This window comes from Pleuronectes platessa, chromosome 11 (genome assembly GCF_947347685.1).
Source record: "Pleuronectes platessa chromosome 11, fPlePla1.1, whole genome shotgun sequence".
In the NCBI taxonomy this organism is placed as follows: Eukaryota; Metazoa; Chordata; class Actinopteri; order Pleuronectiformes; family Pleuronectidae; genus Pleuronectes; species Pleuronectes platessa.
This window is the reverse complement of record NC_070636.1, coordinates 25,506,060-25,533,670: the sequence shown is the minus strand read 5'-3', so window position 1 is coordinate 25,533,670 and position 27,611 is coordinate 25,506,060. Positions and strand designations below refer to the sequence as shown.

Sequence of the window (27,611 nt, the reverse complement as noted above, 5' to 3'; positions counted from 1 at the left end):
TTGAAGTGAGGGTCTGAAAAGTCTCTGTTTGGAGGGGTAAGGAGCCCTACCCCTCCTGCCCAACATGTATTGGGACAGCATACCCTACACGTGAATGCGCAAAACGAAGGGGAAGGGCTAAGGGGGTAGGGCCAAGGGGTTAAATGGGATTGGGCCTAACTCACTCCTTAAAGAAAAGTCCCAGTGTTTCGAGATCTCATCAGAAAACTGTGAGAATATAAACCAGGCATCTGTACTAAACCAAAATGATTCCTCTGCATTTGTTCCAGTTAAATGAGCAATATAGAAAACAGGCCCCATCCAAAACCCAGACACACACACTGACCTGTAGTCATCAAATGTGAAGCTGTCCTTCAGGGCCAGTTTGGTGGCTGCAGGATGAGTCTGGGGATGAAGGTGGATGAAAGGAACAAGTAAGAGAGAAGAAGAAAAAAACATATCAGTGAGAGGAATTTCATTATGCAGGTATGCTTGGGAGTGAGGGTGGGCTGCCTCGCAGGGATGCCTAACAAGAATGGAGTAGGGGTCCACCGCTGGGGTGTGTGCACATGTGTGTATATATTTGTGGTCCGTTAGTGCAGTGTGACACTCGCTCCCCACCATACATCACTGTCAACTTAATCTGTTGTGGCCAGCAGCCGTCATAAATCTGCCTCATCAATTTGGGCCTGAAACTGTGTGCGTGGGTCCAATGTTGCCACCGGCACCTAACACAGGCATTTAAAAAGTATCCTGAGCTTAAGCAAGAGAAAGAGAGAAAGAGAGAGAGAGATACTATGTTAAACAGAGAGACTCAGTATGCCGCCTTTGCTTGTTTGCAATGAAACACAAACTCCAAGTCCTGGCATTCTGGAATCAGAAACATATTGATGATGACTTGTAAAACAGCAATGCCGGTATCCTGTCCCACCATTCGACCTGGCTCAGTGACTATCTCTGCTTCCAGAATGAGGTGGAATAATAGCGTTTCTACCTTTGATACTTAACGGCTGGGCAAAAAACTTTGAGCAGGCTGTGTAACAGAGCGTTTAAAACAACAGTGAGCTCCTGACAATAGCTTTGGTTCTATGGAATCAAGTCACAGACAGAATTTAATAAATAAGTCCCTAAAGGTCATCTTTAAAACTTAAGCTACAGTAACTACTCACTAAAGCTTGCCTACCAACTCACAGCCGGACTCTGCCTCATTTGACTTAAACTAAAAACAAAATACTGATAAAGCTTCCACTAATGTTTAGGAAAACTCACACACTATACAGAAGGAAGGACTTTACCAATAATACCATAACACCTCCATGTTAGTGAATTTGACAAGGACCAAACAAAAAAGTCGAAGTACACATACAGGGAAAGGCTTTCCCAACCATGATTTTACTATCAACATCCACAACTCTGTGGTCGCCCCCACCCAGACCGCGAGGAACCTGGGTGTGAAATTTGACAGTCAACTCTTTCTTACTGCCAACATTGCTGCAACAACCAGCCTGTGTTCTTACATGTTGCAAATCAGCAGAACACAGCCCCTTCTCACTCAGAAGGCGGCACAGGTTCCGTTCCAGGCTCTTATCATCTTACACCTAGACTACTGCAACTCCCTCCTAGCTGGTCTACCTGCTAATGCTGTCCGACCTCTGCAGCTCATCCAGAATACAGCAGCTTGACTAGTCTTCAACCAACTTAAGTTCACACGACTCCACTCCTCTAATCCCTTCACTGGTTACCAGTGGCTGCCCGCATCCGCTTCAAGACACTAGAGGTGGGAATTGGCAAAAATGTGACAATTCGATAGTTTTTCGATATTTGGGCCACGATTCAATATTATTGCGATTCTTAACATATTGCGATACAGCAAGTATTGCGATTAGATTCTGCGATATATTGCGATTCATGTCCCCCATATTATTCAAAGGCATTACAAAAGATGAGGAAAATAAGACTGCTCAACTCACTTCAAATGTCACATTTAATTCTGTGAAAAACATTGTCTTCAACACATTAACTGAAGTGCAAAAACTAAGAAAGGGTAGAGCAAAACATTCAGGACACAGGACCTTTGTAATTATTTTCTGAATAGGAGACCTCTCACATGAACACTGAGCTCTCAGCACATAACTTAAAATTATTTAAATACAATACAGTAACATAAAGCAGACATAATAGAGTAACATAAACCTGAGAATAATCATATAAATAAGAGTAACTTACAGCTTCAATCAAATTGAGAAAAATAAAAAAAATGTGTATTGCTAGAGGCCAGTCCAGTGGGCTGCAAGGTCATGAACCAAAATGTTAAATTCATTTGGGAATATTGGCATTTTTGTTCAGAAAAAGGAGTTGGTCAACATGCTCAGATGTTAAAGTGCTCCTCTGGGCAGTTACTAGATCTCCTGCACTGGAGAACACCCTTTCAGAAGACACACTAGTGCCTGGAATGCTCAGGTATCTTTTAGCGAGTTTGGCTAGGAAAGGTTACATTGTCTCATGCCCGACAAGTTTGACAGGCATTAACCGGTCAAACTTGTCTCACGTGGTTATTTGTTTGTTTAGCTGATGTTTAGGTATTTTAACGGTTGTATTTATCTTTTACTAAATGATTATGTTATACTTGTTGTCTTCTAGTTTTACGGTGTTTCTACGGCGCCTCGATGTGATGTTTAAATAAAGAGCCGTGACGCATCAGTCTGAAACTCTCCTCGTCATGTTTTGCCAGCCAGGGGCTGTTACATATATATATAATAAAATATTGCAAAAATTGCAATACTTTGTGCTACTGTGTCGATATAATTGTGTCCGCAAAATATCGCGATACTGAACAGAATCGATTTTTTCCCCCACCACTACAAGACACTAGTTCTTGCATACAGTGCTGTGAACGGATCGGGTCAAGTCTTTATCTATCTCTGTATCTATCATTTAAAGTAAAGCCAATGTTTGTCTACCTTCATTTACGTAAGAATAAATTAATAGTAAATAGAAAACAACAGAAACCTGGACATAAGGTACATTTCACGATTAGATTTTTGTAAATGATGGGCTAAAAATAGTGCTATGGTCTTTGAACTTCTTAAACACATCTGTGTCTCATGCTAACTGCATTCACCACTTCTCCGATATACACACACACGCGCAGGCACTCACACCTCAGGGTAAAATAGTGGTCACATCATATTTTACCTCTGGAGGTGAATGTTTGCTATGTTTGTGTGTGTAGAAGTGTGTTACTAAAGCGTGTCCAGAGGTGACACTGATTCATCTTTACAGGTGAGTGTGGAGGATCAGGCTTGTCAAGTTAAACAAAGTGACCAGGCTTCACACACACACGCACACACACACACACGCACACGCACACGCGCACGCGCACACGCACACGCACACGGTTTGTCTCTCTCTTAAAATGTCTGTGGCTATTGACTTTAATAATTTGACTGCCACTAATGGCATATACACTTTTCAGTGGCGGCAGCAATGTACTGGTTCTTCTCACACCCACCAAGACATGCTCACTTCCCACAACAAATTTAGTTAGATTTGGTCACATCTACAGCTAACATATATAAATTCAAATAATTATCAAGTATCCAGTCACCTCTATAGACAGACTTAATATAATATTTTCTGAGCGTTTTCAGGCATTGTTTCATTGTAGAGCTGTGTGCAGTGCTTTTTGCCTGCTGTAGCTCTGTCTGTCACAATAAGTCTGGCCATCTACAGAACTGGGAAAAATCCCACCGTATCAATGGACCATCAAAACATCCAGAAAATGTTTAGTGTCATCAGCAGAGCGAACGCAGCATAACATCAGTATTTTCTGCTATACCTGCCCATGTTACAGCAGGCACAAAAAAGATTATCATAACACCTACCCTCTCTGGGTACCTGTCATTCAGGTGCACATGTCAGAAAATTTGTAAAATAGTCAAACATCAGTTCACGGTACATCATATGTAAACTGTTTCGTTCAGTTCATCGTTCACAAAAAATATGAATGATTTAAATGAACACTGACTGCATGTGTACTCACTGCCCCAGTTCGTCACTATCAGACTGGCAAAATTATTACCGCCACTGCTTCAGGAGCAGGACAGAAGAACATTAGACCCAGTTGGCTGTTACCATGTTTCCCTTTAGGAACCTCCATCACCACTGCCCCTTACTGCTGCACCACACCTTACATGAATCATGCACCTGTTATAAATGCATTTGAGTGGAGAATCTCCTACTGCATTGTGCATGTGTTAAGGTAAACCTCTGGAGAAAGTCCAGTCCCAACTCTCCTGAGAACATCTGACAAACCATTACAGGTGTAACAGGCCAAATTAACCCCTGCCCAGATTAAACCTGGGTATACTTTGGCCCGGGCCAGAGTATACCCCGGTGGATAAACTGGCCTAGGCCAAACTGTGTAAAACAGCTTAGGCCATACTATACCCCTCCAGGCCAGAGTACACCCCAGGGGATAAACTGTCCTAAGCAAAACTATACGTGGTGGATATGTGGTTGATTTAGCTCTAAGGTCAGGTAGGCATATTAGTTGTATTGTGCTATCAAAGCATTTGAATCTTCAAAATCTAGACTTGATATTCTCTTATATTTTAATGATAATTTACACTGCATTAATTGGAACTCAGCTGTAGGCATATACTGTATATATCTTAGAGACTAATTGTATCCACAATTTAAGTACTGCAAGCTAGACTTTTATGCAGTTGTAGACACAACACAGGGGGTCCCTGGTCCTGAGAAGGGAAGGAAAGGAGTTAAATGTGGCTATAAGATGGACTATTAAATGTGACTTAAACTAGACTAAAATTTATAAGTTTCCGTCGACGAAAACTAAGGATAGAAATTACTAAATGTGACTAAAACTTATATGCATTTTCACCTAAAGACTATACTAGATTTAAAATAGATGCCAAAATCAACACTGGTGTCATGAAGTTGAAATTTGAGTAATAATAACAACGTTAGTATTGGTGTAGCGAGCTAGGCAGTTTAATCAGACCTGATTCAACTAATCAACAGCTATCTTGGAATGGAAAAATGTATGTCAGGCTGTCCAAATACACCAAAATGCTTAATAACTAAATAAGCTGGCCCAGGAGTTAGACATTTTACCTTACTGGCCATCAAAGAGCATGACAACTCTTTCATACATGCAAAGCAGCTCACAGAAGTATATATCCCAACTTGTGTATTGCTCTGCGGATCAGTGCAACGCTACCAGTAACACTAGCTTCAGCCAAGAGGAGTTTTCCTAAATAAAAAAACTGTTATTATAATTATTATAGTAATTATTATTGTTTGCTGGCTATGTTGTCATTTGTTTTGATTGTTTAGTGTGCACTTTACATTTCTTCTTAGCTCTCATTCTTGTGCTAAATAAAGGTGCAGTACTTTACAGTAGAACTGTTAGTTCTCACTAAAAGCCGACTGCCAAATATCCTGAAGGCCTGTCATGACAACCCAATATCTGGTGGCCATTTTGGTAGAGATAAAACGTTAGCCCAAATCTCAGACCACTATTACTGGAGGGGGATGAAAAACGACGTTCACCAACATGTCAGAGCTTGTCAAAAATATTTTGTCATGAATCTCAAAATCCGCAAGGAGGCTCCACCACTCAACAGTATATCAGTGCCTGGAAAAGTATGGACCTTAGTCGGGATTGATATGATCGGTCCCCTTCAGGAAACATCAAAGGGGTACAAATATATAGTTGCTGCCTCAACACTACTGATATCATGGGGGTATAATCTGCCCTTTGGGGGATATAATGGCCTAGGCCATAATATACCCTGAGTATAATCTAGCCTAGGTCCCTTTAACCCCGGGTATAGTCCGGACTGGGGATATACTATGGCCTGTTACACCGGCACAGAGACATACAAATCTGAATCTACATGTCAATTAAGTGTGTACAAAGTGAAAGTGTCTGAATACTTTCTTAAGCCAGTGTAGATCAATGTGTGGCTGATTACTTACACATACACGAAAGACAGAGGACAAGGAGGAGGTGAGACGGAGAAAAATAGACACAGAGGCCGACACACACACACATACAGACAGACATGCAGAGAGAGAGAGAGAGAGAGAGAGCGCGAGAGCGAGAGAGAGAGAGAGAGAGAGAGAGAGCGAGAGAGCGAGAGAGCGAGAGAGAGAGAGAGAGAGAGAGAGAGAGATTTTGAGGAAGGTACATTCAGGTCAATTCAATTCAAAGCCAATGTGACAAGCTAATTTTTCAGCCCGGTCATCTGAGGAGTAGGGACGCAGGGACAGAGTGAGGGGGCTGTGTAAATGTGTAAGTGTGTGTGAGTAGGTGTGTGTGTGTGTGTGAGTAGGTGTGTGTGTGTGTGTGTGTGTGTGTGTGTGTGTATGTGTGTGCGTGCGTGTCCGTACGTTAAGAAGGGAGATGCATCAAAGATGAGGGGACAGGACACACACACACACACACACACACACACCTTGATGAGCCCTCCTCGCTCAGTCCCCATCTCAAGCCAAGTGCATGCACAGCTCTTTGTTTCTGTGTGTGTGTGTTATGAGAAAATCTCCTATCCTGATAGACAAAGTCAAACTCTGAGCGTCATTTTTAAATACTGTACCAAACACAGTGACTGTTATAGTACTGTCTATGGCCTCTTATAATGCCTTAATGCTAATGAAATAATAATGTCATTGTCACTTTATCTGTTCATTATTTCCCCAATGAACAGATTCATTGTGTGTTCTAGAAAATATCAGAAAACTGTGGCAAGTGACCGTTCAAACCAGAAAGCTATATTCATATGTTTTGTTTTTACGCAACAATAGAAAATCCAGAGACAACCACTAAGTCACAAACAGTAAAACAAAAATAAATATTCAATCCTTACAACTGAAAAGCTGCAACATAAATTACCAATATGAATGAAATGCCTTTTTAAATAGTTGATAATACATTTTTCGTAGGGAAGCTTATCAATTAAATGATTAATTGTTGCAGCTCTGGTAGTGACTATAAAACCTCATATAATACAGTAACAATATACTACACAGAATATGCTACATTAATCTATTTCTATGTTTTCTATCTAGATATACAAGTATTCTGTCCTTATTATTATATATTCTGTCCCTCTTGTTGAGGTTTAAGGGCAGAGGATGTCACACCTTGTTAAAGTCCTATTAGACAAATTGTGATTTCTGAATATGGGTTATCCAAATAAAAATTTGATTTGATTTGACTTAAATCACACATAAGATCTTGGCAACGTCTGGGCTTAGTCCTGATGAGTCGGTGGATAGTGTCCTGAGGGATCTACTCCTAGACCTGGATCAGGGCATCATTGAGCTCATGGACAGTCAGTGACGTACTTGGAAGCGTCGCATACGCTGATTCAAAACATCCCAGAGGTTCTCACTTGGATTTAGGTCAGGAGAAAGTGAGGGCCAGTCAACAACATCAATGCCTTTGTCATCCAAGAACTGTCTACACACTCTGGCCACATGAGGCCTGGCATTGTCCTGCCCCAGGATGAACCCAGAGCCCTCTGCAACAGAGTAAGGTCTGACAATCACTCACCCATCGTACCTAAAAGCAGTCAGGGTACCGTTGCCTATGACATGGAGGTCTGTGCGACCCTCAAAAGATATGCCTCCCCAGACCATCACTGACCCACTACCAAGCCGGTCATGCAGGACGATGTTACAGGCAACATTACGTTCACGACGGCATCTCCAGACTCTTTCACGCCTGTCTCATGTGCTCATTGTGAACCTGCTCTCATCTGTGAAGAGAACGTGGTGCCAATGGCGGACTTGCGATTTCTGGTGTTCTCTGGTGAATACCAATCGAGCTTCATGGTTCTGGGCTGTGACACAGCAAAACTTCTAGCGACAGCACATATAGATATGTCATACTGGAGGAACTGGACTATTCCCACTACTAGAGACTGCATTGCATTTCTGACTGTTTTAAGTAATTTATTTTCTGACAAACATGACTTAGTATTAACATATCACCTGTTTGGTTAGAAATATCCCATTTATCTTTTAAGAGTATTTATTGATCCCTGTGGGTATGATCACTGAGGTTTCAGGCAAACATAACTGTACAAAATATGTTCACAAACAATATAACTAACAAAAATCTGTCTTAAAATAGCTGCAACTTTCTTTTATGAAGAAGAGTACCAGCAACAGTTCCCTTTTTTTTATATCGGCCAAATAGCTGCACATCACTTAACTGAGCCTGTGTCGTCATAACAGACACACTCCCAGTGTATAAGCAGGAAACTTCACCTTCAGCTTCTTTGACAGCCTATTAGCTTTATAACCACTTCATGACAACATTTCAGCTCATCATCCACACATATGACTATTCAGGTAAATCTGGTTACTAATAGATCGGCATTCATACATAAACGGTAAAACTACGAATCATAGTAGCTGACTGATTGGTCAGTAGTAGTTTGAATAAAAGACTTCAGAATCACAACAGTAAGAAAGCCAAGGGGGTTCTGACCATGAGTCTGAGTATTCATGTTTATCAGAAATGATTATCATCATGAATCGGAAGAGCATGATTATAATAAAAGTATTTACAAAGGGGGATTTTCGGCAATCTGCACTGAGCTTGTTACTCTGGCTCACTGACCATTAAAAACACAACACTCCCGCCTAGTGGAGTCTAACAAAACTGTACTGTACAGTAAGAAATAACAAATAACAAAAGCTACAACCAAAGCATTCAGCTATGGTTTCTCTTCTACATAAATTAATAATTTATATTTGACACAATGTTATGTAATATTATGGAATTCACTGAAATAGACATATAATTAACCAAACACACACTATTGAGTTTTTCAATAAACATTCAGTCTTCTGACTGTTCATCATATTACTGCTATGTAGCTACTAACAGAAGAAGAGGAAGACTGATTCCTTTGACCATGCTACACTCTTATAATGGGAAATTTGCATATTTTGTGATCAGTATCCTACTAGCTGTTATCTGGGCGTGTTGACAAGTATTTCATCATTTAGCACAATCTCTAGATCGTATTCCATGTTGGCATACTGAGACTACTGATGAACTCTGATGAAGTTTCAAATTGAATCTTTTCCCACACTGATCTTATAATATAAATCACTGTCATATTAATATCACACTATGATTAAAGGAAGTTTATGCCACAATCCTCAGTTAAATTTTGTACATTCTCTACCCTCTAATGGCCTTCATTGTTGCTAAAAGGGATAGTTCACCGTAAAATAAAAATGCACTAATAATCTACTAACGACTGAGCCGATGGAGGGGTGGGTGAAATGTTTGAGTCCACAAAACAGTTTTGGAGTTTCAGGGGTAAACAGCGTTGCAGCCAAATCCAAAACAATTGCAGTAAATTGTGAGCAATTCTTCAAAAGTAACAGACAACAGATAAAAAACATAAAATGCCACCATACCACTCCTATGGTGTCATCATACACCATGTTTTTAGCCACGCACGAATGCAGCTTTAGAGGACGACATCAGAGAACATTAAGGCTAAACACATGGTGTAAATGTCACCTAGGTGAACTTAAGATGCCAGGCAGTTACTCACTGCACATACTGCTGGTTAAATCGGAATCTCCCACGCATGTGACTAAATAAAACTTTGCAAAACCTTGGCACCAGCTCACATCACAATTTGGTGACAGAATATCTGTTCAGTAAGCATTCTGTAACATCACATGCCTTTGATTAAAGTTGCAATCAAAAATATTCAATCCCCAAAAGATTTTAAGGATTTATCCTTATCCAACCAAAGCTTGGTTGAGAAAAAGAATGGAACGTCCTGGAGTGGCATTCACAGTCACCAGATTTAAATCTGATTGAAAATCTTCGTTGGGATTCAAAGAAGGCATTTGCAGCACGGAGGCCATCAAACATTGCTGAGCTAGAGGCTTTTGCACGTGAAAAATAGGCAAAGATTCCGATCGAGAGGTGTAAGAAGGTTGTCAGCAACGTTTGTTAGAAGTTATAAAAGCTAAAGCATGCACATGCGTTAAAAGAGTTACACTTTTCATTTGAAACTCAAAGTTAAGTGAACTTCTGTTGTCAAAATAACTCAGATATGTATCAATAAATATCTTTTGTTGTTTAATGAGTTTTTCATTTCTAGTCATTTGTTGTCATTTTCTTTCATCCACATCAATATAATGTCTTTTGAAGTGAATACGTTGAATATTTCTGATTGCAACTGTATGTTTTGGCCCGCCATCTACCAGCTGAGAAGAAAATGGACCCTGCACTCGATCAAAATGGCAGCAAGCCTTCACATCTCCACTAGTCCCCCCTTTGGCAAAGCAGCTCCTGCAATAGGTGCATTATGATGCCAAGATAACACTTTGTTTTGTGGAGTAAGATGTGGGCGAACTTGCGGACAGTCACTGCTCTGACTGCGTCAAATGTCAGAGCATCATCATCGTTGAGTTCAATTTTCTTCTCTGGGGTGAAAGCAAAAGATGACACTGATGGGAAACCTGAGAGCTCAATCTGCAAATCAGATCAGATCATTCTTGCACAGGTACAGGCGAACCTTAGTCACCATGGCGACATGTTTCGTTCTCAACTAGGGATGGGCATTCGATTAAATTGTCTTCATCGATCGTCGGGAGAATTAATGACGAATTTTCGATTAATCATTAACATTTTTATATTCAAAGATTCACTATTTATAGGCTATATTAAAATGCAGTGAAAATAAAAAATAAAAAATAAATAAAGCATGTTTCCTCATTGAGATCTTTATTACAATGAACAAAATATGCGCTGCCGTAATCTTAAGCAGTGGAGCCGACAGCTAGAAGCCGGTGCTACTAAACACAACTGACCCTCGTTTTTTTTTCTTTCTCCAAAATAAAATAATAATAATAATAATATAAAAAAACAATCATGTTAAACAATAACTTAACCAAAAATATATAATACTTAGGTCTGACAGGTTTTGTCAAATGTAACTCAAAACTATCAAACAAGGCACCGAGTCGAGATAGCTTCATAAAAATAACCAGTAACTCACATACAACCAGCCTACTGATTTGTGTTGAGAAAGATGAGCATGTTAACATGCTCTGGGGTCAGACGCGAACGCAGCCTGGTGATCGTCAGTCCAGCCGCCGGAAAAACCCGCTCTGAGGGGACTGACGTCGCCGTGATACACAGGTAGCTCCGTGCTAACTTGGCTAGCCTGGGGAACCTTATTCCATTCACTTTCCACCAGTCTGTAGGGCTGCAATCCAGGGCTGGGGGAGCTTCCCTCAGAAAGTTATGAAGTTCTGCTTCGATGCCAGAATCACGTTGAGTGTTATAGTGCTCCCCAAGGAGTTGTGTCATGTTGGAGACCTGGGACTGGGAGGCCGCGGCTTCGGTGTTTGCGCTCTCCTCGTCCGTGTCAGACAACGCAGTCTCCTCGTCTCCCCCAGCCTCTGGGATAGCTTCGCAGTGTTGGCAGTGAACCAAGTCATTTTTTAACTCAAAATGGTCCCACGCTACACTTCGCCGTGACCTCTTCATGTTTACTTTGGAAATGGAAATACACGGTACGTCGCAGGTAACTGAGTAGGCCTGTGGCGTTTTTTTTCAAACACTGTCCCCCGTGGTCAAATGTGGAATTAGCTAATTTATCAATGAAAAAACAATTTCATCGACGCAATTCTTCATGATCAATTAATCGATCATCGATTAATTATGCCCATCCCTATTCAAAAAATTGACGGCGTTAAAATGGGTTTGCGTTAACGCTGTTAATAACGCGTTTAACTGACAGCACTAGTAAAGACCAAATGTTTGATTTCACTGCTGCACTGATTGACATCTCTCAGCATCAGCCAAGGCTCATGGGTAATATAATATTTAGACCTATCCCAACATAACAGACAAAACACTGGGTTTCCATGGTCGATAGAAATAGGAAATGGTAGTACAGAATGGGAAAAGTGGTCACTCACACTTCACAACTCTCATGTAGAAAAGTATAAGTCATGTATAATAGAACACCGTTCTTCAGGCCTTCAACACAAAAACTTAAGAATATAATTAGGGCTGTCAAAATTAGCGAGTAAACGCAGGATGACTAATTTGTGAATTTGTTTTACCGCATTAAATGTACCCATACATGCCCTTACTAAATCGATCAGAGTGACACACGCAGTGAGATCAGAGTTCGTTCACATTAAGCAACAGTTCAGTGACTTAGTAGAATGGTGAAACACAGAGTTTTTCTGGTCACATCTGCTTAGTGATCAGTTCCACTGCGTCATGATCAGAGTAGAAGCTGCAGCTGCTTTGTACCAAGCTTGAGTTTCTGTGTCCTCCTCCACTCTGCTCTCGCTTTAACAAATAAACACTCATCCCTAGTTATCAGGAACTGATCAGCACATGAAGTAACTAAGTGTTTGTTTGATTCGCTCCAGTGTTTATGAGGCTGCATTTAAACATTATGAAAATGACTCTTTAACATTTTGTGCTCAGTAGCACATAGTCACTAAAATGGTGAACGAAAATCTTCAATGGATAGCTGTGTCCAAATCATTCCTTGATAGGCCAGCCACACACAGAGCTCTTCCCCTACACAGAGCCTATAAAAAGATCACTGATGCTGCGGCAGCAGCGCCACACGACACAATCATGTCGTTATCAAAGCCACTCTGTCCAATGGGATACTAACGTGTAACATCGCTATGATCATATTTTGTCACCACCCACTGGCCGAGTCATACTACACCCAGCCCAGCTAGACGCACAAGAAGCAAGTGCTCCTCTCCACCAGCCGATTGAGTGAGTGAGAGCCAGGCGACTCGAATGATCTCCACTGGCAGGGTCAGAGACCACCACGCCCAGCTAGACGCACACAGAGTGAGTGCTCCTCTCCACAAAACGAGTGAGTGAGTGAGAGCCAGGAGGCTCACACAAGCTCCACTGGCCGAGTCACTGAAGAACTTGTTCTGAATAGTTCTCTTACTCTTGTGATCAACAACATTGATCTGAAGCTCACTTCGAGGTGGTTCTGAAAATAGATTTCATATAAATGTAGCAACTTCTAATCCACAATATCCATGTCAGGCTTAAAATACCAACGTTGTTGCCCACTTACGGCTTAAGTCCCGCCGGCCTCCGAGTACAGATACAGATGATTTAGTTGGTTGAACAAATAAAGATACAGGTGTACTCGCTCATCCCTAATAGTGACTACCATTATGTACCAAATGTGTGTATGTGTGTGTATGTGTATGTGTGTGCATGTGTGTGTGAGTCTCCACTGACCTGGACCAGTTTATAGAAGTAGGCGTACTGCCGTGCAGTGTTTTTATACTGGCTCAGAACATCCTGCACGGCCTGTGTACCCAACAGCAGCTCCACTTCGTCCTGATGGTAGTAAAGTGGCGTGTCGTACTCCTGGGGAAGAGTGTGGATGTATGGCAGCCACTGGGAAGCCGTGTTGGCCCGCTCACAGAGCAGGTGGAGGGCCAGTGTCACATTGCCCATGGCCTGTAGGATGCGGTCCTGGCTGTACAGAGGACCTGAGCACCAGAGAGTACACTCAGATACAGGACAAATGTGGTCTGAGCAGCCTGAACAACCCTGGTGTTGTTGTGTTGTAGTGAAAAGTGAAGAAATGTTCAACTGTGGTGGAACAGAATACAGTAGCGACCCAAGACACTGATTTGTAGAACGACATCTAGATTAAAACCTGCTAGAATATTTTTCAATGTAATGAGAACCTATGTCACAATGGAAGATTTATTTCAACCATTGTTGTAGTTGTTTGCAAAGATTTCCCAGGGGAAATTATATAAGTAGTTTTCTGAAGTAAAAATAAGTCAATCAAACCTCCTGAAAAATGAAGCTTCGTTCTTGTTTGTTTCATATACTTAAAAAAAGAGACAAAAACTAGTAGCATTTTGAGAGAATATACTTCCCCCAAGGCTAACGCCCTATCTCTCCACATCGTGTTTACATTGTTAATCTAGTCTGTAGCGGCCCGCCATATTCTTATTTGTCCCACCAGTTTCAAAATGATTTCATAATTTGTACACTTTTCATAATAAGAGATGTCTAACTTGGTGTTGTACTCAGTTGTCTCTCTGTATAGCTGTGTGGAGCACCTTTTGCAGCATTTTATTGTCCAAAAAGTTTGCACAACTGCTGTTGCATGCAACATACAAATCATGTCTCTCACTTGAGATCTTTTCTTTCACTCTTTAATTTATATATCTATCACTCTGGATCTGTTGCGTTTGAGCCGTTCTTTGGGCATGGTTATGTGCACATGCCATAGAATGAAATATTTCTGTGGAAAAAGCTGCCAAGAAAATGAGAAAGCCCATTTATTTGGATCCACTAAAAAAAGGTAACAGGTTCTTCCTTCACGTCCCACCCTTCTATAAAATTTCAATCAAGTCTATAAACTGCCTAACAAACAAACAAACACTGATAAAAACATAACCTCCTTGGCAAAAATAAGACTTGTATTTTCTGCCATATTAAAAAGGAGGGCCAGACCTTTGCAGAACTGTATATGTAGCCTTGACAGGTATTATGTTATGCAACATTAAAGAAGATACTTAACATGAGGTAGTTTTTCTTTTCTCCTACAGTAAATCGATCAGATTTCCTCTCAGAAGGATGCAGGTTCCTCACAAACACTTTTATTAAAAGTAATGAGCTCATCGTAAAAAGTTCTTACCTAGAACCGAGTTCTGGGCTGACTCTACTGTCATCAGCATCTTCCTGGGAATCCACAGGAACAGTTCCTCTGCCTGCACCATGCACATAAACACGAAATTCCAGGATCAGATTTTTAGATGTAGGAATGGGAAGTAAATGGAACTCCTTTAACAACTATTTCCTAATACATGATCAGCTTGTGGCATCCGTGGACTAGACTAGAAATACTGATCAGCAGACACTAGAAGTTCCTTAAATTAGCTTTCAGGGCTCACCTTGATGTCCATGGTGGCTCGCAGGCCGTAGCCCTCTGTGCCAAAGTTGGTCACAGTGAAGCCGTCACAGGAAGCTCCATTTTCCTCAGCCCAAGACATTAGTTCTGGGAAGTAATCCTCTCTACTTCCCTCAAACACCACTGACATACCTGAAAACACATACAATGTGTAGATAATTCACTTAAAGACATGAAATAGTGAAACCATTTCTGTATGTGTGTACATGTCCTCACCCTTCTGTTTCTTGCGGATCTTATCAACCAAGCCTCTTATTTGGGTGTACTCCTCCCACTCCTTACCAGCAGAGGGTGCTGCACTGCTACATTCTGGGAAAACACAGGGTAACCATAAACATGTCGGCTGAAGCATACACACAATACGACCATGATACCATGTTAACCTGCAACTACATAAAAGCATAAGTGAACCACAGCAGCACAGAGATCACATCAACAGTGACTGTGAAACCTGAAAACCGTGAAGTATAAAAGAGTCCTGGTTAAAGAAAACAACTGATTTTCTAAGGACATTAAATTGGCTTTAATCCTAATTCAGGATTAAATCAGTAAAGAGTTCTGTTTCAGATAAACAGCAGAGTTGAGAGGTTCTGGAGCAGACTTCAATCTTGTGTCTACTTTCTCTGCCTAAATTCTTAGGTTTTCTGCATGTTTAGGTTCCATTTAAGACTGATTACACTACATGGAATTAATTGAATACATGTTTAACAACCATATCATCCAAAGTATGAGAGCACAATAAATGACCAGCTAGGTTATGGAAACATGAGTCCAGTGTCAGTGCTAATCCCAATGAGAATCTTTGTGCCTATGACATCCTGGTCGTGTATGGAAGATTATATTTCTTCTCTTTTCCAGGGAAAGTGTCTGGGCCTAGGTCGGACAGGGGTTTTATTGTGATACCTCCTAAAATGGAGATAACTTTTCCGGCACTGTGTTAAAGAAAAAAAAAAATCTCTATCTCATGATTATGACTTAGTATCTCATTATTATGAGATAGTATCTCATTATTATGACTTAGTATCTCATTATTATGATCATCTGTAGAAAGTAGAATTAGGCCTTCAACGATGGACATGGATTTTAGTAGCTCTTGAGTATCTATTCTTAATTTTGTACACTGATTTGGTAGTTTGACATTGATAAAGATTCTGCTTTCGACTGAATTCAGTGTAGTAGTATTGTGTAGGGGTTTCATGATTTCACGATTGTGAATAGTTAATTCTTGAAGTTAAATCTGTGTTTTTGGTACCTTTCCAATAGTGACTTAATGTTGTGTTGTCTTTCTCTGTCCTTTTCCTTGGTCACTTGGGCGATACATTTTATCGATAATTATCGCGATATAACTTGTCCTCTGTAGATATTTGGGTCATTGACGTGACGCCTATATTTTCTGTCCGACTACATTTTCTCAGTTAAAAGAAAGGTTTAAATACACTAAGAAATATCATATATATGTATTACCTCTCCCATATATGTACCCACTGTAATTTTCCTGAAAAATATTAGTTATTTATAATGTTTCTGTTATTTAAGGTGTCAAAATATCATGTGGTGCGACCGTCCGGCCATGACTGCCGATGGAAATCTTCTTTGAAATTACTCTAAATCTATTCAAATTTATTTTCTACCCTATTTGGCATGATTTCCAAAGTGTTTTTTAGTACTGTACAAAATTGCATTGCATTTGTATAAATATTTCCATCATAGTATACAAACAAATTTTTTCCGATGATGTCCATTTGATGAAATATCATGTGGTGCGACCATCAAGAACCAACCAATTTGGGACTTTTATGCTGAACTCCATTCAAAGACAGGAAGTTGCATCATACACCATTTTGCCAAGGACCCATGGAAGAAAAAACAGGTTTGTAACTCTCTCTCAAATTTGGAAAAAAATAACCTTTTTAAGAGCTGGTATGTAGTTGCCACATTTGGATATCATGTGGTTAGACCTCAAAAAAACTATGAATTTTAAGCTATTTCCTAAAATATATATTTTTATCATACATTTCATAGTGACCTTTTGTGCTAACCTAGCTTGTTTTCTTAAGGAGTCCAATTCTGTGCCTGTTAATTTGGACTGAACTAGAAGTTATCATGTGGTGCGACCAAATATCATGTGGTGCGACCATGCGATATATGTCCTAGATTAAGAGTTTTAGTGGTTTTATGTTAAATTAAGGATGTATATACATAAAGTACTTATTTTAGTATTATTTAGAAAAAAAAATTATGCAATTTGATAATTTTTTCCTTATATTTCAGAAACAAGGGTTTGTTTAATGTTGTACAATATTGTGATAAAATATCGCCAAAAAATTTGAGCATGTATTTTCACTTTTGTAATATTCATTTATTATTTATTTATGTATATGTCTAACTGTTTTAATTTATTTTACCAGATGCCACTTCCAAGCAAAATAAAAACCGCTCGCCATAGGCAGCGTGTTAATTCTGACCCTGCAGCAAGAGCGGAGTACCTTGCTCGGAGAAGAGAAAGGTATGTTAAAACTTTGAAAAATTGAAAACTACAACTAAAGCCACATGAAGTACTTCTTGCCTTTATGTGTCTGGAGGAAATGCATTTTTTCCTTAAAAGGTTCATCTGCTGTCATCTATCATTAGTCAAAAACAGCTTTATGATTTTATGGCATCATGATTTCAGCTACCAGAGGAGAAAACAGCAGGGAAAGATTCCATATGCTAAGTCAAGTGAGCTGACAGAGAGAGAGAAAAAGAAACAGAGGGAGAAATGGAGAGCTTCCTCAAGTGCGTACAGGGAAAGGAAAAATATGGCAAATGCTTTGCTAGAAATTACGCCGCCATCAATGGAGAACATTCCACAAGATCTGGTTGATGTGATTGTAACCTATGATGAGCTTCCATATGTAGGCCAGGTCCTTGAAGTTGTGGAAGAGGAAGTCCAAGATTGGGCAAAGTTCAAAAAGGTCTGGGATTAAAGTAATGCCTGCAACTTAAACCAAGTGCACCACATTTACAGGTAAAGTTTAATGAAATGTTTGTTCACAGCTATGTGTGTTGCACTTAAATGTTTTTGAGTTTTTGTTTATTAAAAATGTATATATAATGTTTGTGTTCATAAAAGTTCTATCAAATTTGAATAAAATCTGGTTTTAATACATTTGTTGAATGGAATTTATTGTTTATTGGTCTATTTAAACAATGGGAGGTTTTTATATCATTTGGAGCGACCACTCATCATGTGGTGCGACCAATAATAGCAGACCTGTAATAAATTCTAAGTGAAATATAAATTTTCTGTGGCTGAAATATTAATCACTGATACAAATATGCATAAATGAATGGAATTTTTTTACATTTTTTGTCAGTTTTAAGCACTCTACAGGAAAAATAAGTCTGTAAACTACATTTAACAAGGAGACTGTGACATTATAGAACAAAAATATGAGAATTATTTACAAAAACTCAAAAGAAATGCATCTACTTTTTTTTCTAATGACTTTATAGTTTTGTAAAATTGTAAAAAAAAAAAAAAGAAGCATATTAAGGAATTAATTAATTTTATGATAAATCACGGTCGCACCAAATTACATTTTTAAGGCCACGGCCAATTCCTCCAGGTGAAAAAACACTAAAATCAATTAATTTGATATTCTTATATGATTTTATGTGTGCACAACATTCTTAATGTCAGAACAATTATAATAGATTTTACTGTTTTTTGTATTTTAAAATTGGCCTGTTGAAAATCCTTATACGTCATTGACCCATTTACGTCATGTCAATATAACGCCGACAGAATTCATCCCATCCATTCTTTAAAGGACAACATGAACATCCCATGAGAATGGACATAGCGCCGTGCCGAACCAATCATGTGGCTGGGATAGAGTTACACCCACATCAGGTTAGGTTGATGCACACAGCACAGAGCATAGAAGGAGCAGCACAATTGTTAAGGTTTGGGCTCCTGCAGGGAGGAGGACGACACTGCATTGATGCAGTGATGGAACATATTCATGTTTTCAGCTACCTTCCTTATTTTAGCAGGTTTCCAACGTTGAATAATTATAACAGCGCTGCTTCAGGACAGATGCTCATTAAAGGTCCGGTTGTCCTGTGTCAGAGTCTCTGTCAGAGTCTGCTACCTCCTCAATCTCTTGACCTGCACTCACTTTACACTTTAACAATAAACACCATCACTGATCATAAGTTATTAGGACACTAACAGTACTGACGTTAACTTTGTGTTTGTTTGATCCACTCTTGAGTTTATGAGACACATGTTTAAACCTGCTACACAACACGAGACGTAACCTGATCGATTAATTACTAAATACATGGGATTATCATTTCTTGTGTGAGTAGGGTTGGGAACCGAAACATGGTTCCAAATTAGAATCGAATCCAAAATGCCAAGTACCGGGTACCAGTAAAAATCAGTTTATGAGTTCCTAAACTGCTGGGCGACATTAAAGCACTTTGAGTGGTCATCAAGACTAGAATTTATGAGGGGAAATTCGGGGTTCAGCATCTTGCCCAAGGACAAGCAGCCGCCACTTTGTAAGTGTAAAATGCTTCTGCGGAATTATATCTGTAGAGATTCTGCTCACTACCACACAGCACAATGGGGAGGAAAGCACAAAAATATTGTAAGCATGATTTTGATTGGAATTTGTGAGTGATTAAATGTTTTCTTGTAGCCTAGAAACCTACAGATCTTGTTATTCAATTAGAAAAATATTATATTTCCAGGAGTGATGTGGAATTAAACTATTCTCAAAAATCCATATGTTATCCAAATCTCCAGCTCTCTTTAGAGGGAGTTAGTATTTAGACATGAGCAGTGGAGTGTGGGGACTGGGAGAGTGTCCGAAATGAAAGAATGTGAAAACTGGGTGTTGAGGTTTAAAGTGAACGTACTTTGCAGCAGCTCAGAGATGAGATTCATCATCTCTTTCGGTGAAACCACAGCGCTGGCTCCTGAGCCCGACTTCTGAGTCTTCACTCGACTCTTCTTTCCCATGGTGCTGGATGGACAACTGGGTTGAGAAAAAACACCACTATTAATGTTAGCATAGCATCACACACTGTCTTATTGCCAACATCATCATGTTTACTGTGTGAAGTTAATTCATTAAACAAGTCGTTGTTCTTGTGCAGCCAATACATTTCTCCACTTTGCTCTATGCCACACAGACAAAGCAGAGTCACACTTGACCTTTTCATTGCATTTCTGAGAAAGCCATCTTCATTGTTTTGATTTGTAATTTCAAGCACTGACTGCAGTATCTGAGAGGGCCCATTTGATGATGCTGAGAACACATGTCAAGGACTTACTACTATCTGTTCTGGAAAAATTAAAAAAGATTTCGTGTTTATTATTGCCACATAAATGTTTTCTTGTACACGTTATATATCATGGCTGCCTATATTGAGTCTGGTTTTGCTAGAGGTTTTTTCCAGTAAATAAATGAGTTTTTTCTCTCCAAAGTGCTTGCTCATTGTGGGGACTGTTGGGCTTCTCTATAAATTTTAAGGTCTCGACTAGTGATGGGCATAATTAATCGACGATCGATTAATTGATCAGTAAGAATTTCTTCGTTGAAATCATTTTTTCATCGAGAAATTCGCTAATTACACATTTGACCATGGGGGGCAGTGTTTGAAAAAAACGCCACAGTCCTACTCAGTTACCTGCGACTGGCTGCGAGTTACCGTGTAGTTCCATTTCCAAAGTAAACATGAAGAGGTCACGGCGAAGTGTTGCATGGGACCATTTTGAGTTAAAAAATGACTTGGTCAACTGCCAATACTGCGAAGCTATCCCAGAGACTGGGGGAGACGAGGAGCCTGCGTTGTCTGACACGGACGAGGGGAGCGCAAACACCGAAGACGCAGCCAGGCTAGCTAAGTTAGCACGGAGCTACCTGTGTATCACGGCGACGTCAGTCCCCTCAGAGCGGGTTTTTCTGCGGCTGGACTGACGATCACCAGGCTGCGTTCGCGTCTGACCCCAGAGCATGTTAACATGCTCATCTGTCTCAACACAAATCCGTAGGCTGGTGCTGAAGTTGTATGTGAGTTACTGGTTATTTTTATGAAGCTTTCTCGACTCGGTACCTTGTCTGATAGTTTTGAGTTACATTTGGCAAAACCTGTCAGACCTAAGTATTATATATTTGTAGTTGTTGTTTAGCATTATGTTTTTTTATATTATTATTATTTTATTTTGGAGAAAGAAAAAAACGAGGGTCAGTTGTGTTTAGTAGCACCGGCTTCTAGCTGTCGGCTCCGCTGCTTAAGATTACGGCAGCGCATATTTTGTTCATCTTGTAATAAAGATCTCAATGAGGAAACACGCTTTTTTTGCATTTCTGCATTTTAATGTAGCTTATAAAGTGAATTTTTTAACTTGAAAATATTAATGATTAATCGAAAATTCGTCATTAACTCTCCCGACGATCGACGAAGACAATTTAATCGAACGCCCATCCCTAGTCTCGACATTAAATTGCCTTGAGATCATGTATATTATGATTTGTTGCTTTATTCATTATTTTACTCTACATCTGTCTATTGGTTCAGAACAGGATTAGAATTTACTTATGTTAATCATATTATTAATTTTTTTGTATTCTTTATTCAATTTGAGAGCAGGACTTATTACTTTGATTTTCAGATGTCATAATGCTTTCACTCAAAACCTTGCACTTGCAGCTCCTGCTTCAATTTTTCTGCTTGTCCTAAAACTTTGTGATGGTTAAAGTAAAGGTAAGAGGCTGGGGAATGCATTGTGTGAATGCATGTACTTACAACAATGGAAAGACATGTCAGTGTCATGTCAGTGGGGGGAGCAGAACCTTGCCATTCGTCAAATTAAAAACAGTTAAGGGTAGGTGTTGGTTCCTTAGGCTTAGAAATAGTGACGTCCTGTCACATGACTAACCATTATTTAAATTGACCACATATGCAGTCCAATTTAATTTTTTCTTTATAGCCTTCTAAATATTTGTTTATGATTTGACATGTAACTAGGCCATCACTGGGCCAAGTTGTACTGATAACACGCCCATATTCACAAATTGTGATATGTGAATATGGGCTATACAAATACAATTTGATTGATTGATTGATAACATGACCTAGCTGTCAAAGGCTGTGTGAGATGTGAAATATGCAGATGATACTGCAACTAGATAAATGTTTCTGTTCACTTTTACTCTGTTTCCACGTATATTATTTATTTACAGTAGATGAGGTTTATTTACAATGTTTAATAGCTGTGCAGCAGTCCTTTTTACAAGGTTATGATAACATAAGTATACACTGTGCATATTTTACTACAATGCATGGTAAGATACATAATAACTATTAGGGACACAGAATATTGACAGATGAAGAATTGCACTTCCATCTTGATGTTTTGTGTCAGAAACACTGAGTGTAGGAAAGGAAAGTTCTAGCCACAGCTCAGGATTTCAACTTCTGCTCAGGGAGTGATGTGACATCATGTATTAATATGACGCTGTGCGCTGCTGGAGTTTAACTAATATTGTGAGCTCGAACATGATACAGCGGAAAGACAAGAAGAGAGCTGATCGACAAAATCTCCACCATAAAGAACCCTATAATAACATGATCAACTTGACATCCACCAATCAACGTTGTTGATGCTCACCTATATAGAATTCTTCACTGCCTAAAGTTATCATCATTGTCTTTGAGACTTTTCTTTAGTTTCTTTGGTTAATCTGTAAACTTCTTGATGAGAATAACAGATAAAAAACATTTAAAAAAGCTGGAGTTACAGCTTCGGTCACATCATGTGGATTGGTGTCCTGGTAGGTCATGTGACACAAGGGCACGCCTCCCAACCCTTAGGATGTTACACCTAACAGACAAGGCAGAGTAGCAAGAGACAGACACCAAAAGCGGATTTTGCGATCTGCTAATCCAGATCATTGTCTCACTACCAGTCAGACATTCTGTTGTGAATGGTAAGTTACATTAGCCTGACGTAGTCAGACTCACAATTCTAGTCAGAATGTGAGTCTGAGACCTCTCCATTGGGCTGTGATTATGGGGCGTGTTTCAACTGACCAGGAAGTAAAATTCCTCTTCGCTCAATTGGATAGACCTACAACCAATCAGAGCAACGTAGTATGTGACGTATGCTAAGCAACGCATTGTGAGTTATTTACTAACCCGGGTTCACACCGGACGCTTCAGCGCAGCGCCAAGCCTTAAATAACAGCTGGCTCCCATCCACTCCCATGTTAAAACTTTGTGCCGGTCACACCGGAGGCTGAAGCACCGCGAGGCAGCCTTGGCGCAGCGCGGTGCTTCAGCCTCCGGTGTGACTGGCACAAAGCCGTGCAGCGATCTACTGGATCAACGGGTGATATTATTAGCGCTGCCCGGCGGTTCAGCGTCGCTTCAGTGTCCGTTGTGAACAGCCAAGCGCCGGGGCGATAGGGATTAGCGCGGTGCTTTGGCGCCGCCTCCACGTTCTGTGTTCCTCTTTCAAAATGAATGCGCTGTCGATGTCTTCTAAAACAGACTCAATGGCAGCATCTACACATCTCAGCTCGCCAGCGGCAGGCATGTTTTTTGAAAACGAATTCAACCCAAGGGCACTTTGATGACGTGGTTGATTACGTTACCGTTGATCATCTGTCAATCATCGTATAAAGCCAGCCCTGACAATCTGATTGGCCCGGTCGGGCCATAATTTTTCCTCAACGGAGCGACTCCAGACCGAACTGCCCGACCAAAAATGTTGTGGGCGGGGCTAAGTTCGTCTGGCATCCAGGCTAAAGTTACATCGTGAGTTCAATGATTTCCATACATTCATATCGACAAAATTACCATCCAATGTGAACCAGTTTCATTTCCAACAGCTCTTAGTACAACTAATATGGATTCCTCCTCACTGAACTGCTCACCCCATGTGCTCTACCTCCCTCGAACACATGCACACATTCACACGCACACGACAGTTTACCAAAGCAGAAGAAGTGGCTGAGTCCGTTTTTGGCAACTGGGGTCTCTATCAATCTAACCTCACTTTACAACCATGTGCCCAGGACACGTGTGTCTCCATTCCCTCTAACGACACACAGCTGCTCAGTGAAATTCAGTAGCAGTTGTTACTGTGGTCCAAAGCCAGTCATTAACAAGAACAGAACTTCAGACAGCCACTTTCTCGTTCTAGTGGAACTGCTGATTCACATCACTTCAATCCACCACTCAGGCCAAAACACCAAACTTCATGATAATTAGAGCGCCACCATCCGGGTGATTGGTCTCATATTTCTAAGGAGGCACATGCACATCATTTCCTGGGCCAAGTTCCATGTTTCTAGCATGGAAATTTGAATGGTGGTACAACACAAACAACAATAAAAAAAAAATGTATAATATAATTATTACTATGACCAGAACAACCGTGTAAAAGTTTTAGAACCAGCGTTAACAGGCCCTTTAGTTTTCCTGCAGAACCGGGCTACATTTAAAGTGTGCCTGAGTTGAAATCCTTGGTTGTTTAGAGATATTTTGTATGCAAATTACATGGAGAATATCTACACATAAAAAATCCATATTTTCAATTAAATAATGTCTACTTAATCCTACCAAACCGACTCCAGATCAGCCATACACACATCCCAACAGATTTTCCCACACCATCACCAACAGCGTGCATTATGCCCTCAGCTCTGGATATTCGAATGGTTTTGTCTAAACTAAACCAGCAGACTCTGGAGGGTTTCATCCTTTAGGAGCTACGATCTAAACGTTTCCATCAGAAATGGATGACCTGGGTCCAATAGACTAAGCTTTGTGCGCTGTCAAACCCTGCAGGAAATAATATAGCTTTTTTATAAAAAGTTGGGCTACCCCACCCACTCTGAAGCTCACGACAGTTAGCAGCGTGGCTGCTCTCTGGAGTTCTCTGTCATGTTAGACAGCTGGTGACAGAAATCACTGAACACTTTCTGACTAACATTTACCAGGTTTGGTGAAGTGCCTATCAGGTATTGCTTTTCTGTTACCGTAGTAAGACATAAACACGGTTCTCCCCTCAACCCACTGCCCAGCTCCAGTTAGCCCCACGGGATGTGTCATCCTCTCCCGCTAGGCCGGCAGCTAGCTTCCTTACACCGAAGACCCAGGCCCATCCAAGCAGAGCCGTGAGCGGACCAAGGCTCGGTAACAACCGGAGCTCAATCATCAGCACCGAGGAACGTTAGCGAGCTAGCCGTTAGCTACTAATCTGTCCTGTAATAGAAGCTGAGTTTCAGAAGGAGCTAATCTGCTGGTTAGCTAGTTAACTATGTTCGCTACTGTAAAGCAGCCTGCACAGTATATACACACAGTGACACAGAAGAAGAGTCGCGTAGTCAGAACTGAACCATAAACCCCAGAAGACATATTTCTCCAGTTCACTCGTACCTTTCCACTGACAGCAACGGTCCCTCTGTTCCTGCGCACAAACCAACCTTGACAAAGCCCCGCGTCTAATTGGTGGGACCTCTAGACAGAGCCCACCAAAGGCACTAGATTCTGGCGTTTTGATTGGTTGTAGTACAGAACGATCAATGACCCCGACAGCTGATTGGTTAAAGCTGCTGCTAGACATACTTCCCCTTTTCATCACGCACTATGATTGGATGTGTACTTTTAGAAAGCGAAACAAGACCATAGATGGTAATAATTAAGATGGTTGATTGGTTGAAAGACATGTCAGTCATTGATTGGCCCCAATTTACTCATTTAGATTTTATCTTAAAAAGATGTATGTATACTTTTTTTTACATACATTGAGTGGTTTACAGTGTTTTCTGATGACAAAATGTTAAAATCTCAGGCTGAGTTCTTAAAGATCGATGATGACTGATCAGCATGGAGCTTGAGGAGAGATGAGAGAAAAACAGGGACACTGAACAGGAACATTACAGCTGTAACAAGGACATAAAATATTTGTTGTTGTTGATAAATCCCTTAGAAAAAGATACTCAGGTTTTTCCGGGCCTTTGTCTCATCTGACAAGTGATGACATTACAGTCACATGTCATCTTCTGGTGTTCAGAGAACAATGTAAATTTAGCAGATGATTTTCCAAGTTTTTAGGGAATACCTGGTCAGATAGGCATAGGGAGACGGCATTCATCCCACTTTCTATGGAGCGGCTCTTATATCTAGAAATATGACAAGGTTTATTAAACTTTTAAAACTATGATGGGCAGGGTTGAGACCAGGAGGCAGAGAGGCATACATGAAGTGACAACCATCATGTGATTGACAAAGCTGCCACAGGGGGGGCTCTTTACTCGGATTGCAGTAAAAAAAATCAAGTCTAAATCCACCATTTAGACAAATGTCAAATGTCATATGTAGTTAGGTTAGAGTGCGGTTCATCAGCACAGAGTCTAACATTGTTTTCAATGTGATAGTGAGATATTTAGGTGTCCACAGCTCCAATTTGGCACACCTGTGTTGTTGTAAATCCTTCCTGAGAATTATCTGATGCACTAGCAGACAGGCCGCCAATAAGAAGGATAATCACCAACACAAACCTGTTTCAACTCATTCATCTATAACACTGTCAGTCTCACATATGTTCTTTATAATGCCATCTCTGTCTCTTTCATTCTCAAGACGTATTAAGAATCAGTGAGACAGGCTGTTAAACTGAGTGACAGTCGTTTATTCAGAGTTGTTCTGACCAAGTTAGGTGATCCAAACATTCTGACCTTTTATCAATAAAACAAGGTATTTCAGTTTACCTCTTTATTACCTGATGATATGGAGCAATGAATGAAAATGTTGCTAATCTATGCCACTTCCTGCTCAATTATAGAAAAACACTTTCATGTGGGTGTGATTTAATTTAGAATTGTTAACATGGAGGATTGAAAGGTCTTGCTTCACAAGTACAGGCGGATTTAGAGTATTTCAACAGCACACACAAACTTTTGATGTTACATTTTCATTCGCATGTTGGAGCAAACAGGTAAAGGCAGCTTTGTGACGAAGTGTTTTTTTTTTCTCCTTAATAATTAACTTTTAAAAGCTACCATCTTTTATTTACAGACCATTATGAATACAGTGTGTTGCTATTATCGTATCATGTAATGCTCTAACACTGGTCTCACACATACTATATTTCATCCTTTTTGCATTTATAGCTTAGTTGTTCACAATTTTGTCCGACTTCTCCCCAGCCCGGCTTCATGACGGCTTTTCCTCACTGACACCAACAGACACATACTAAATGTGTGATTATATACTGGATTTTAAATTGAAGGCATAAGTGGTATTTATTATTCAAATTGCAGTAAAGGAATAATTGAATTTGCTGTAAACCCCTTCGACTTTAACCATAACCAGTTCTCATCAATTAACCAGAAAATCTGAACAGCCGTTAACCATTTTTGAAAAATCTAAATAAACATCTTCATCAACGAATTTTAATGTGCACAAACCCATAAACGGAGGAACAGTGATCAACAGAAAATTGCCCGGAAGTCAAACAAAAAATACGGCATCCCGACTCTCCCTCTCTCCAACTAACCCACCAAAGTTGAAAAGGGGCTTGAATAAACTATTATCCCCACCCATATCCTCTGTGAC

At 40.2% G+C, this 27,611-nt stretch overlaps 1 protein-coding gene across 3 annotated transcripts in view; it reads right to left on the bottom strand.

The window, feature by feature from the left end:
* Positions 1-25,559, bottom strand: part of setd3 (SET domain containing 3, actin histidine methyltransferase) — a 36,183-nt gene extending 10,624 nt beyond the window's left edge. For 2 of the 3 annotated variants that reach the window (XM_053433827.1, XM_053433831.1), the window contains exons 1-7: positions 25,431-25,559; positions 19,899-20,017; positions 15,204-15,296; positions 14,971-15,119; positions 14,715-14,787; positions 13,292-13,548; positions 326-384 (exon numbers count right to left, since the gene is read on the bottom strand). In XM_053433827.1, coding sequence (XP_053289802.1) covers positions 326-384; positions 13,292-13,548; positions 14,715-14,787; positions 14,971-15,119; positions 15,204-15,296; positions 19,899-20,001 — 734 coding nt within the window. In that variant the 5' untranslated portion in view covers positions 20,002-20,017; positions 25,431-25,559. Of the gene's footprint in view, positions 1-325; positions 385-13,291; positions 13,549-14,714; positions 14,788-14,970; positions 15,120-15,203; positions 15,297-19,898; positions 20,018-25,352 lie in introns of all 3 variants that reach the window. The other variant, XM_053433828.1, reaches the window with a different exon arrangement.
* Between the last annotated feature and the right edge of the window lie 2,052 nt (positions 25,560-27,611).